Consider the following 13146-nt stretch of genomic DNA (forward strand, 5'->3'; position numbering starts at 1 on the left):
GTCAGAAGTCATGATAAGGTGAGCCGAGGTGTCACCGAATGGTGCGGGAAATGTCATGCTCGAATAGGTAGTCGGCTAAGGTTATGCCCGAATGAGGGTTCGGCTAAAGGTGGTGGCCGAATGACTACGCGGCTAAGGTAGTGACCGAATAACTATTCGGCTAGTGTGGCGGCCGGCTGGTTGTTCGGCGGAAGGAGGAGGCTGGATGGTCCCTTGACTGAGGAAGTGGCCGAATGGTCATTCGGCTGAAGGAGGGGCCGAATGACTATTCGGCCGAAAGGTATGCCCGAGTGGTTATTCAGCTAATGGGGCGGCCGGACGACCAATCGGCTATGACTTGCCTAAAGGGAGACGCGAAGTCTTTTGCTGGCCCAGATGAAGCTACAGTGAAGGGGTGGCTTGGGCTTACGGAGCGGATCCGGGCCAAGCCGGGATCAGACTCGAGCTCCGGCTGACGTCATCAGGGATATATACCGGAACAGGAGGAGTTATTGACATTTAAACCGAGTTGTAAAACTGAATTCAGTTCAATTATTGCGAGGAATAAAGAGCTGATTAGCGAAGTGCTAATGCAAAAAAGATTAAAGAGTACAAGATTCTTATCACAGAATTTTGCAAAACACTCTTCCTTCAAACCCTAATTTCAAAGCAACAGCATACTTGATCGATCAATAAATAGAGGGGAACCAAACAACGATTACAGCATGTTGAAAAAAAAAGGAGAAAGAGATCGTGAAATTTTACTTGATTTTCCCGTTTTCAGCTTGATTCCCTAGATCGAAGATGGCGGATCAAGAACCGCCGGCGGATCGGAAGCGGTAAAGCTTACCGAAGACGTGGAGGGCGGTGACGAAGCCGATGAAGCAGAGGCTCATCGCCAGGACGACCGTGGGGGTCATCTTGAGCCCGGGCGCATCGTCGGTGTAGAAGCGCAACATGTTGCTCCCCCCACCGCCGAACCCCCCAGCCGAGCCGCCCCCGCCCCCACCGCCGAGTCTCCGCCTCCGCATCCCGGCAGCCGCCGCTGGCGTCCCCCGCGGCCCCACCGTAGTCGGCCGCCCTGCGCCCCCCGACGACGCCGCCGCCTGCGACTGCGAACTTCCTCTAGCCATCCTCCTCCAAATCGACGATGGATCGACGAAGAAGCGACAATCAACTCTTTTTTCTCATATACTTTTCGTTTCTTCTTCAGCGTGAGGCAAAAATCCACACAATATTATGAAAATAAGTTACTCTCAATAGTTCACACAAACTTATACCTAGTAATTTATTGCCATTTAAGATTTAGTAGGCCCCACAACAATCTTTGATCGATCTCCCAGGCAGGCTGGTAATTTTCGGAGTACGTTTGGCAAGTCTGATATCCAGCTACGCACTTTATTGTTCAAATATCGTAATAATTCTCTAAACACTTAAATTTGGAAATATTTTAATAATCTTTTAATTCTTAAAATCAGCCCCAATATAAATATATATATATATATAATTGATATTCTGCGCGACACAGTCGTCCTCCGCTGCTTCCGGCCGACCTCGTCGCGCCGTCCGATCACCGCCGACCATCGGACCGGGCCTGATCAACGCGCCACTCACCGGCGTATCGGCCGGCGTCGGATTTCAATCAGATTGTGGTCAGAATCCAGCGCAATTCGGTCGGAACACGGCCGACAGTGGCATGCGACGTTTCCAGCCAAATCGAGGTCGGATTCTGACCAAATCGCGATCGGAGACCGGCCGGAGAAGGCCAAATTGCGCCAGATTCTGGCCACAATCTGGTAGGAATCCGACGCCTTTCGACGCGCTGGCGAGTGGCACGTCGATCGAGCCTGATCCGACTGCCGACGGTGATCAGACGGCGAGGCGAGAGTGGCTGGAAGCGGCGGGGTCAGGCGGATAGATCACCGTGCATTCCTACATTTGGACGGTTAAATCTAACTCCCGATAGCATGATGGATGGTGGATCGCGAGTCGCGCACGAGGCAGTCACGCAAAATATCAAAATCATGTATATATATATATATATATATATATATATATATATATATATATATATATATATATATATATATATATATATATAGAGTTCGTCTACGCTGAGCACCCATTCCTACGCACCCGTGAGCACCGACCGCCGACCTCCACGCGCTTCCGCCGTCCGTTCATCGCCGTCCGACCACCGATCACTGCCGGACCGGACCCGTTGGAACCGCAACTCGCCGGCGCACATTCCGGCATCGAATTCCGGCCGGATTGGGCCGGAATCCGGCCGGAATTCCGGCCGAAACAAGGCAACAGTGCCTGGCGCCACTGTCGGCCGTGATTTCGACGCGCCGGCGCCGGGCGCGTCGACCGCGGCCGGTCTCCGGCCGTGATTTGGCCGGCCGATTTCGGCCGGAATCGGACAACAGTGTCTGTTGGCCGATTCCGGCCGAAATCCGGCCGGATTCCGGCCAAATCGCGGCCGGAATCCAGCCACCGCCGGACCGCCGGCGAGTTGCGGTTCCAACGGGCCCGGTCCGGCGGCCGACGGTGGTCGGACGGCGATGAACGGGCGGCGAGAAGCGGCGGAGGTCCGAGGAGAAACACTGTGCAAGGGACGGCTGAGATTGAACGCGCGATCGGATGAACGGTCGGGATTCCGGTGCTCACGGGTGCTCAGGACGACGGTGCTCAGGATAGCCGTTTCGTATATGAGTTCGTCTACGCTGAGCACCCATTCCTACGCACCCGTGAGCACCGACCGCCGACCTCCACGCGCTTCCGCCGTCCGTTCATCGCCGTCCGACCACCGATCACTGCCGGACCGGACCCGTTGGAACCGCAACTCGCCGGCGCACATTCCGGCATCGAATTCCGGCCGGATTGGGCCGGAATCCGGCCGGAATTCCGGCCGAAACAAGGCAACAGTGCCTGGCGCCACTGTCGGCCGGCATTCGGCCGGATTCCGGCCAAATCACGGCCGGAGACCGGCCGCGGTCGACGCGCCGGCGCCGGGCGCGTCGACCGCGGCCGGTCTCCGGCCGTGATTTGGCCGGAATCCGGCCGATTTCGGCCGGAATCGGACAACAGTGTCTGTTGGCCGATTCCGGCCGAAATCCGGCCGGATTCCGGCCAAATCGCGGCCGGAATCCAGCCACCGCCGGACCGCCGGCGAGTTGCGGTTCCAACGGGCCCGGTCCGGCGGCCGACGGTGGTCGGACGGCGATGAACGGGCGGCGAGAAGCGGCGGAGGTCCGAGGAGAAACACTGTGCAAGGGACGGCTGAGATTGAACGCGCGATCGGATGAACGGTCGGGATTCCGGTGCTCACGGGTGCTCAGGACGACGGTGCTCAGGATAGCCGTTTCGTATATATATATATATATATATATATAATTTAATAACTATTGGTCATATTTAATCTTTTTTTAGCCACTGAAACAGGTCACTAGGCAATAAAAGAGTTTACATTAACAACATTTGTACGAGCAATCCTCTAAAGTTGTAGTTTTTATTCTCTTGAGGTTTATGGAAGGGTTAACTATGAAAGAGAGGCAAAGATCGAGCACAGTCCACAAACATACACAACAAAACACAGCAGACAAGCCGCAACAAACCACACACAAACCACACAAAATTAGTAGCTAAGTTTCATTTAAGCACATCGCCAACTGCCTCTCTGGTTGCTAGTTCATGCTTGTACTGGCTGTTACTTGTTCCTGGCCGATGGCAGCTTCATCCTTCAATGGAGAAATGCCTGCCTCTGGAGGCCCTGAAAGGCGCCTAGCGTTTGCTGCATATATGCTGCTGTTGATGCAGTCGACTGATGAAAAGGAGAGCTGTCTCTTAGCCCTGCGAGTCGATCCCTTCTCAGGGGTTTGAACCTTGTTGCATACTGGGCTGGGGGACCGCGATTTGGCTCTAGATGACACTGTAGATGCCATGTAGTTGGGAAGGGTGAATGAGCTCGCTAGGCTTTCATCATCTCCGATTGATGCGATGCTGCGTCTCCTCGGCCGCTCAGATTGGACACTGAACATGCTCCTGGAATCGCAATCGATAGAGGACCGACGACCTCTCGGGCTCTCTGATTTCTTTCTGCTCACTGTTGGTGATTGCTGCCACCTTGATTTCCAAGCTGCTGATGGTGTGCATTCCAGGCTATGTTTTGTTGTACTAGCAATGGAAGAGCCACTGATGCTCTTCATGGAAGCATGACCCTTAGTTTCCTTTGAGCTTTGTTTATCCCATGGCTTTGCAGGCGTCCGGCGTTCCAACCAGCTCCAACCCCATTGTGGATTGCTTGGGTCTATGAATGTCGGAACTATGGATCTGGAAGTGCTCCTCCACTGAGAAACGAAAAGGGAACAATAACAACGGTGAGTTTCAAACTAGTCGACAATGCTAATGCCAAAAGAAAGGAGTAGCAATATGCATCACCTGATGAGTAAATGCATAAGCTAGTGCTCTTTCTCTTCTTATGGCAGCTTCCTGTTTATTCCAGAGGTTCGATTCAAATTTCTCTTTGGACTGAAGACTTGCCTCCCATTGCTCAGCAATCTGTCATGGGGGAACAAGAAGGCCAGGTCTCAGATACCGAAACTCAATTGAAGTCATGTGGTTCAAAAATCTTCAGTCTCAAATTAAGATAGCAGTTCTTCAAACCCTTATAAGATGCACACACCTTTACATTCTCTAGTTCCTTTCCATGCTTGCGTTGCAGATGCCTCTGAAGCGCCTGGTTTTCCTCGATCATTCTCACCCGCCTTGAAGGTATGAGCGCTTGCAGTCGAGCCAACGTTTGCATGCATTTCAATGTGTTGGTAGTTTGAGATTTGACAGCATTTCCATCGAGCATTCTCTTCAACCTAACCAGTCCCCTCAAAGTTCTCAATTTTCTTCTTGCCTTGGCAAAATTGTCAAAAAGATGATACATTCAACCATAGGAAACAAAAGACCAACCAACAGAAGAAATGTGAAGATAAAGAGTGCAGTAACATAAGGACTTCATTTATTCAGAAACTACGACATGAATGTGAGAATTTATGCCTCCGGAAAAAATCAGTCTTCACAGCAAAAGTTGCAAGGCGTATTGTTCTATTATATGGGGGTAGTGAACACTTATGTAGCTTCCTCTTTGTTTATTTGCACAATTTCTAGAAGGTTTGGTAAGTACCGAAAGCGAGCATTTGCTTATGATACTCATTGCATCAAAACATCTTTTTCCATCCATCAAATTGTTTCACCAAAGAGGTTGATAAATAACATTTACTATCAAAATTGTGCTAGCCTAAATGATACTGATACATTTAAACATGGGCACAAACCCTCAAAAATGTAGAATTGATAAATTTTAGACATCAAGTTGTTTTGCCAACAATTTGATGAGTAAGATTTTGTATCAAAACTGTACTAAAATTAACCTAGATGATACAATATACTCAGACGAAGGCATTGGCTAATTTTGATAAGACAATTAACAGAGCTTATTGTTTTGATCAAGAATTGTTTGACCATACAAATGGTAGATGTCTATGGAGAAACTGAGAGAGTAATAAAAAAGGAAAGCAGGAAAATAAATGAAGGTGTAAACTATACCTGATATCCTCGGTATGCAGTCTGAATCTTGACAGCTGCAATCTCTTCTCTTGATTCAACTGTGTGCCTAGTTGCAGAAGTGGCAAGGTGAGCAACCTCCGCTGCAGCCTGAGCTGCGATAACTGCAGCTTCGGCATCAGGGGCACTGGCAAGTGCTGCCGAGTCGGCATGCTTCCTCTGTTCGTCCCCTTTCTCTATCAGCTTGGACTCCTGAACCTGAGCAAGAAGCAAAGGTTGATCAACACTCACAGCAGTGGTTTCCACTATTTTTGTGGGAAGTCAGTGTGAAGCTTTTGAATTATCAAGCCTCACCTTTGGATTCCCTTGACAGCAGTGGGGGATGAAGGCTCTCTTGACAGCTCCAAACCGCTTTCCTTTTCTTCCCATCTCCACCTTCTTCCTCTTACACAGCTCTGTTCGTTGTTAAATCACTCCTGTGAAAGGAACCACAAAAAATAAGCAGCAAAAGAAGAAGAAGAAGAAGAAGAAGCAAGGATAAACCCTAACTCCCATGTCCTACCGTAAATCGAGTATTTAAGAAGTTTTTACATGGACGGGAACAAAAGCAAAAGAAAAGGAACAAAGATGAAACCAAATATGTGTTTCCAATTTACAGTTTCAAGGACACACCTACGACAAAAAAAATCATTTTTAATACAAAAGATCAACTCTGAGGAAAGCTGAAGCAAGTATTGAAAATAGCAAATGATGAACGACAAGGTTCTGAAAACCTCGAGGAGGAGAAGCCTGCAAATTTCTCTTACAACTGCGAAGAAAAATATCAACAACTCCAAAACGACGACTTTAAAGCAGCAGAGGTGGGAACAGAAAGTGGGAGGCAAAAAGGAAAGGGGAGTCGTATTGGCAGCAGCAAAGTGAGAAGCTTTCTATCATTACCCTGGTAGTCCTTGCGAAATGGGAGGCAGAAGCAACAAAGGTCCTCGCTTTCTTTCGCAAAATGAAGCCAAAGAAAAAGAAGAGGTCCAAAGTGGGAGGATTGGACGCAGAATCACGGCAAAGACCTCAGATAGCCTTTTTTTACCCTCGCTCCACTTCCTTTTCCACCGCCCATCGGACGAGAGGAAGAAATCGGAGCCCCCCAAAGGGTCATGATCTCGCCTCGGCGACGGGAATGACGTAGAGGCGGCTGCTTCGCTCGCGACCACCATCGCCACGCCCCTCCCCTCACTGTCCGCCGGGTCCCACTTTGGCGGAAAAGTTGGGGCCCCGCCTCCATCGTCCTTTTCTTCTTCCTCGGTCCTTCGAGTTATCCACTTCGATTGCGTTGCGATCGATGCCATTCCATTCCTCGTTCGCTTGATCGATTTCTTCCTTCCGTCGATTCCACGTCTTGATCTCGTCGGATGAACCGCCGATGCTTAGGTTCGAACTGGCAACGGGAGTGGGGTCACGTCTCAGGTACGATCGGGTCAACTCTCACGAGGTGCGGTTCAGAAAAACAAAAATATTTTACAAAATGCACCATCAATAATTCGTTTTACCAAAAGGCCCTCGCTCCAGTATCAGTTTTTTTACCAAATAATACACCTTTACAATTTTTTTCACCTTAAAAATTTAAATTAATACCTTTCACATATTTAAGAGAATTACAGGCACATAATATATATATATATATATATATATATATTAATTTAACTATATCTTGGTAAATTAATTAATTTAATTATATCTTGGTAAATTAATTTGTAGTTATTTTATCACATAACATCTTAATTTATTTATTCACATATTTGAGATAATTATAATCATTTGTATTGATTTTCAACTAATTTTAAAAACAACTCAATTTTTTTATAAATTAATTTACAGTTATTCAAGTGTATAATGTGCAAATTAGTGACGTGAAATTTAAATTAGCTTGAGATCTAAAATTGTAAATTAATAATAAATCTGTGTAAGGGTGTTTTAAGTAGAAAAATAAAAAATTAGAATTTTTACGGAAAGTAAAATAATATTGGGTGTCTTTTTGTAAAAACATTCTACTCTTTCCTTTACCTAGGTCGATACTGTAACCTCGTCAGCTTTCTCTCCCAGATTACCGTCGCCGCTGCCGCCGCCGCCGCCGCCGCCGCCGCCGCGATACTGTATCGAGAAAGTTCGCCCCCGCAGCCCAGGTGGGACTCTCTTTCTTGTTTTCGTGTTCTTCTTCCAGTATTCCTCTTCTCGGTCATTTGATGCGCCTTCTCCTGATTCTCCTTCTGTTAAAAGCTATTCTTTCTCTCCATGTCCCTTCAATCACTCAAGAGACTAATATAAAAAGAATAATTTCGAATGGCATCTGATTTGCCACCATTTTCACAACGCATAACCGATTTTCATAGCTCTTACTACGTTTTCATGACAATTATCTGTCATTTGTGTTATGGTAAGTCGTGTAGACTTAAAAATTACACCGTCTGACTCCTATCGCAAGTTGATATTTACTTGGTTCAATGATCATAAATTCAATATAGCCTGGCAACTTCTCATTTATTTACAGACACTGTGCTTCTGTGAAATTGTATGGCATCTAATTCAATTATGCTGTGTGATAGACAATTTTATGGATTTTCCTTCTTCCCTAGGTAGGAAAGTTTAACGTACATTAGTTCATTTGAGTATATTCGCAGGATTGGCATGTTGGGTCTGCTTTACTTGTAAATATGCATGCTGTCCAAAAATTGTAACCCTGAGACAAACGAGAAGAAAACATGATTTGTGTGTGTGTGTGTGTGTGTTTTAACCTTGTCCAAAGCAAGAAAAATATGTTGTTGTTTTGGTAGTTTTATCTTTTCCATACAGTAGAGCACATTCCTATCAGTCATATACTTCTTTGTTTACAGATCTACTGTTTTTGGAGAGAATAATTGTCTCATTGTTTTCTTGTTTCATCATTTGAAGAGGGATAATAGAGTGGCAAAAATCATATCATGGCATTGCAAAGGACCATCAGAAAACTAATCAACAGTCAAAATTACCTCCTTCCTCGAGGGGCTGCATTTCTCCATTCACATGCAACCAGCTTTGGTATCAATCAAACAAGCTTTTATTACTTCTCTATTTCCATTCTTAACTCAATGTATGTGCTTAAATTTTATGTTCAATTCTGCAATTTCAATGATCACGAAATACAAAATTTTACAAAGATATCTCAATTTTTTTGATTTGTTATTTGTTTTGAGGCACATCTTTCTTAATCTTTACAGCATGACTTCTTTTCCCCGGGTATTGTCTGACAGGATTGTGGTTAAGTTAATGTGTGACCATACAGTTCTGAACCCTAAACTTTGCGCGGCTATAGGATCTGTAAGCTTCACTCATGTTGTACGTTTAAAGAGATTAATTTGAGAATAATGTCTATGGCAAATGATGGTTTGTTGTGGGTGTGACAACCAAAGTCTAAAACTATGGATGCTTATCATCCAGTTGCTGAATGCTTGATGTGCTAAGAGGTAAGGGTTTAGTATTTTTCCTGTGTTCATTAAAAATTCTCTCCGCTCATCTTTGTTGAGGACCTTGAGGTTATGGTGAGTTAGGTGGCCTCTTTGTGATTAACTCATAATTTTAGTAAAAAGTGCAGTTCTTTAGTATGGAAATAGCTTAGCCAATGTTGCTAATAAAAACAATAAGAAAGGTTCTCATTACTGAAAATCCAAATTTGTAAGAGTTAACTAAATACTGGTCAAAATCAAATGACAAAGCATTGGAAAGATTTTTGAAGCAAATTGTTCTAATTTATCAATTAGAAGTAGCATGTCTACTCAAAAGAGATTGTCTATGAAACACCTTTATGGACAATTCTGGAACACTAACAACTTAAAAAGATGCTTGTCTTGATCATGCTTTCACGCTTGCTTTCCAAAGCTGATGGATTTTACAATGTCCATTGTGATACTTAGCTGGATAGACTTGTGAAATTTTCTTATTTGATTGCTCTCCTTCCATGGTAATTAAAAAGTAAGTTGGAATTATGAAACCCTTGAATTATTCTGTTCTTATTTGCCTCTTGTTGATCTGCACTCTTATGATGCTTGGTGTGATACAGACATACAGTAAATCAATGAGATGTGTTACTTTATTTTACATGCTATAAATTAAAAAAAGATCAAGTTTTTGAAGATTTTAACAAATCATAGTCTTTGTCAATTAGAATTTGTGGACCTTCTGAAAACATATTCAGTACGCTGCGCATTTCAGAAGAATGATACAAGAAACTGTAGGATCTGTATTGTTAATCCAACGATCTGAACCTTATATTGCTGGAATGGTATAACTTATAATACAGTCAAACTTAATTGATTTTTCAGTACATGTGTGGGCAAATTTATCTCAACCGCTTTGGCACTACTAGTTGTTCATAGTTAATTGTTTATCAACTTCTTCCACCTCTATGTTTTCTCCATACTAGTTGATGAGTCAATATTCTTAAACTAGCTCATGTTTTAAAAGAATCTAAATGACCTGTCTTCTAATATCATCAATCTATGTGCTTATTCTTATGTACTCCCTATTGGCTAAGCCTGATGCATCAAAGTTTGTCTAGAAGTATGCACATTTATTTAGGGAGATGAATTGATTCTATGCTCTATTCCACTTGTCTTCATGACTGCTTAAACATGATCTGCTGTAATGTTGATCAATTGAGACATCAATGTTTTCATGACATGTAATGAAGCATGTGCATATTGGCAGCAACTATTGCCTTATCCATATTCTGATTTTAGTACTATTGTGTCACAACTGCAAAAGAAATGCATCACCATCTTATCAAATTAACACAATCAAGTTCATGTGATATTTAAGGTGGCATTCTATCTACGATTATAGGAAACAAAATGAAAGAAATGCATCTTAGTACTGATATCTACATTGATGGTAGTAAGCATTTTTCCATCATTTGCTTCATTTTTCAGACTAAAGGCATTAAAGCTTCCTCCGATATCCACTTCTTGATGTATAGGATTTGTTTGAGATTTTAGCTTCACCAAGTCTGAATTCATCTAACTTGCAAGAATTTATTCTTTCAAGGTGGAAGGAATAAATAAATAGTTCATGCATCCTCTTCGTTTCTTTGAAAGCTCAAAAATTACCAACGCACATGCCCATGGAAACAGGAAGAAATCATTTCAGAAGTATCATATTTCAAAGATACATATTTTGTAATTTTCCCACTTATCATATTAGTCAACGCAAATAACTCAATTTTTTTTATGAAACTGACCTTATGATTTTTTTTCTTTTGTTAATAATGTGGTATCTAATGCAGGATTTACAGAAGTCAACGAAGAAGAAAAAAGAAAATTGGTCGGCAATGTCTTTAGTAGTGTGGCTTCTAATTATGATCTGATGAATGATTTGATGAGTGTGGGATTGCACAGATTGTGGAAAGATAGGTTGGGGTCGTTGGACAACTTTTCATTTGATTTATGATCCTGAAATTAGATTCTTCTTAACTGAGCAATGCATTCTTTTGAGGAAAATTAAGATTGATTTCAAAGCTGGGTCCTTTTCCCGGGATGAAGCATCTTGATGTAGCTGGTGGCACAGGTAATTGCTGATGTTACCAACATAAATGCATTAAACTAAGCTGAGAGTAAGGAACTATTCTTTATGACTAACAAACACTACCACCATGAGCTCCTGAGCCTTTCCTACCACTGAGGCAATGGCAATACTAAAGCAAAGATTGTTCTCGAACAATGACTGTAAATTTTTTATATAGATTTATATAATATATATTGTATTTTACATTATTGGCATTTTTCTTCATTTTAGAATATGCATAACTAATGTATGTTGATCTCGGAACTGTATATCTCGACTCTTCTTTAGTTGGCATGAGAAATTGTAGGCCTTAGTATGCTTGTTGCTTCTTATGCAGGGGATATAGCTTTCCGCGTGTTGGAAAGCATTAGAGGTGCCAGTCATAAAGCCATACATGAAAATTTTGCTGAAACAGAAGGACAAACACAAATCTTTATATGTGACATTAACCCAAATATGTTGAATGTTGGCAAGAAGCGTGCTACTGAGAGAGGTATGCATACCATGTTATTGGAGCTTGTTTTATAAACTGCTTTGTTACTATCTCTTCCTTTTACCACATACTTATTTTCTTTATGTAGGATATACAAAAGGCAGTTATCTGCATTGGGTGGAAGGAGATGCAGAAGCATTGAGTTTTGAGGATGGGTCGATGGATGGTTACACGATTGGATTTGGTATTAGAAATGTAACACACATTGAGAAAGCTCTTGCAGAAGCCTATAGGTGCGTTTTTGAAGCTACATATAGTACTCAATATAAGCATTTCTTTTAAAATCATCCAAGTTTTTGGTGGAGACAGACGTTTGTTGAGAAATGGATCTATTCTGTAGTTCTTAAATGTCAATTTTTAGTGGAATAATGAAATGATCACTTACATGAAAAAATTGTATCAATGATGTTCAAAATGGATTGTTTGCTCACAATAGAAGTATTCCTCTGATGACATGTTTACTAATAATATCATTTTCTATGCTCTCAAGGGTACTAAAACAAGGAGGCAGGTTCTTATGCCTGGAATTAAGCCATGTTGAGTTGCCCATCTTCAAAGAGCTGTAAGTAACAACAGTCGAATTACTTTTATCAAGTTTCTCCACAAGTTGTGGATTTCCTTTCAAATGCAATCTACTTTTGTGCACCAAGTTAATGACTACCAAAATGTAGATTGTCTTCTTTGTTAAGATGAAGATAAAACTTATTTTTAATGATTTTCATATTCTGGTCTGTTTGCTTGACTCAAAGAATCCCCTTTTGCAGATATGACTATTATTCTTTTTCGATAATTCCTGCTATGGGAGAACTTGTAGCTGGTGACAAAGAGTCTTACCAATACCTAGTTGAGAGCATCCGACGGTTTCCGAAACAAGTAATTTTTTTTCCTAAGCAATTCATATTCACAAATGCCATGAAAGTAGTGTGAAATCCCCCACATTGTCGAGTGTGTGATACGTAAAGCTAAAAAAGAAGAGTTCAAAATCAAAATGAATGATCAAACTCGTCTTGTTTGATGGATGATATTTACCAAATTCCTGTTTGTGCAGGATGTATTTGCTCAGATGATCGTGGATGCCGGCTTCCAGGCAGTGGAGTATGAGAATCTAGTTGGTGGTGTGGTGGCCATTCACTCTGGTTTGAAGTTGTAAACCACAGAGCTGACAACATTTTAGTAAAATTTACTGAATCAGTTGAAAACAAGTAAACCAGGAAATAAAAACACGTTCTTCCATATTTGCTTTGTTAAAAACGATCTTCTACTTCAATTGATCTTGCTAGTTATTTTTCTTGACTAATCTGTCAGTATCTTGCCACATTCATTCCAAATTCTCTTCATATAATATTATGGTGTTATACAATTTGTTGGTGCCCATTGTGTTATATTTATTTCCTTGTGAATACTTAAATATACAAGTACATGCTTTTAATATATTTTTTTCTTTCGTTCCTTTTGTGAATAGTGAGAGACGAAGACAACTATGAGAAGCTCACCGTTCGTCTAGAGCTCAAACTCAATTTATTTATTTATTT

General features: G+C 42.4%; 3 protein-coding genes across 4 annotated transcripts; 1 reads left to right on the forward strand and 2 right to left on the reverse strand.

Annotated features, from left to right (window-relative positions):
• Positions 1-567: 567 nt before the first annotated feature.
• Positions 568-1145, reverse strand: LOC141815878 (uncharacterized). The gene has a single exon (XM_074703745.1). It carries the CDS (start codon positions 1110-1112, stop codon positions 792-794), a length of 321 nt encoding a protein of 106 aa, XP_074559846.1. The 5' UTR covers positions 1113-1145; the 3' UTR covers positions 568-791.
• Positions 1146-3504: 2359 nt separating this feature from the next.
• On the reverse strand, positions 3505-6691 carry LOC141815881 (protein IQ-DOMAIN 3-like). The gene is made up of 6 exons (XM_074703749.1): positions 6475-6691; positions 5890-6011; positions 5578-5793; positions 4664-4885; positions 4420-4539; positions 3505-4328 (listed from the first exon to the last, which is right to left on the reverse strand). The coding sequence occupies exons 2-6, from the start codon at positions 5962-5964 to the stop codon at positions 3666-3668; spliced, it is 1296 nt and encodes a 431-aa protein (XP_074559850.1). The 5' UTR covers positions 5965-6011; positions 6475-6691; the 3' UTR covers positions 3505-3665.
• Positions 6692-7638: 947 nt separating this feature from the next.
• Positions 7639-12849, forward strand: LOC141815874 (2-methoxy-6-polyprenyl-1,4-benzoquinol methylase, mitochondrial). 2 transcript variants are annotated; one of them, XM_074703740.1, is made up of 9 exons: positions 7639-7712; positions 8479-8604; positions 10844-10970; positions 11063-11124; positions 11459-11614; positions 11703-11847; positions 12105-12176; positions 12379-12487; positions 12663-12849. In XM_074703740.1, exons 2-9 carry the CDS (start codon positions 8508-8510, stop codon positions 12762-12764), a joined length of 870 nt encoding a protein of 289 aa, XP_074559841.1. In that variant the 5' UTR covers positions 7639-7712; positions 8479-8507; the 3' UTR covers positions 12765-12849. The 2 variants fall into 2 exon arrangements, with proteins under 2 accessions (XP_074559841.1, XP_074559842.1); XM_074703741.1 differs by having other exon boundaries at positions 7680-7712; positions 8490-8604.
• Positions 12850-13146: the final 297 nt, after the last annotated feature.

This window comes from Curcuma longa, unplaced genomic scaffold, assembly GCF_044706935.1.
Source record: "Curcuma longa cultivar G26 ecotype Majalengka, Jawa Barat unplaced genomic scaffold, ITB_CL_G26_1.1 contig_11566, whole genome shotgun sequence".
Taxonomy (NCBI): Eukaryota; Viridiplantae; Streptophyta; class Magnoliopsida; order Zingiberales; family Zingiberaceae; genus Curcuma; species Curcuma longa.

Bases quoted from the DNA above. Each gene is read 5' to 3' on its own strand.
- LOC141815874 (XM_074703740.1), top strand. From the start codon at position 8,508: ATGGCATTGCAAAGGACCATCAGAAAACTAATCAACAGTCAAAATTAC. The intron at 8,605-10,843 runs GTATCAATCAAA...TATCTAATGCAG, and splicing joins TTCACATGCAACCAGCTTTG to GATTTACAGAAGTCAACGAA. The intron at 11,848-12,104 runs GTGCGTTTTTGA...TATGCTCTCAAG, and splicing joins GCTCTTGCAGAAGCCTATAG to GGTACTAAAACAAGGAGGCA.
- LOC141815881 (XM_074703749.1), bottom strand. From the start codon at position 5,964: ATGGGAAGAAAAGGAAAGCGGTTTGGAGCTGTCAAGAGAGCCTTCATC. The intron at 4,540-4,663 runs GTGTGTGCATCT...CCCCCATGACAG, and splicing joins AGGAACTAGAGAATGTAAAG to ATTGCTGAGCAATGGGAGGC. The intron at 4,329-4,419 runs GTGATGCATATT...TTCGTTTCTCAG, and splicing joins CTTATGCATTTACTCATCAG to TGGAGGAGCACTTCCAGATC.
- LOC141815878 (XM_074703745.1), bottom strand. From the start codon at position 1,112: ATGGCTAGAGGAAGTTCGCAGTCGCAGGCGGCGGCGTCGTCGGGGGGC.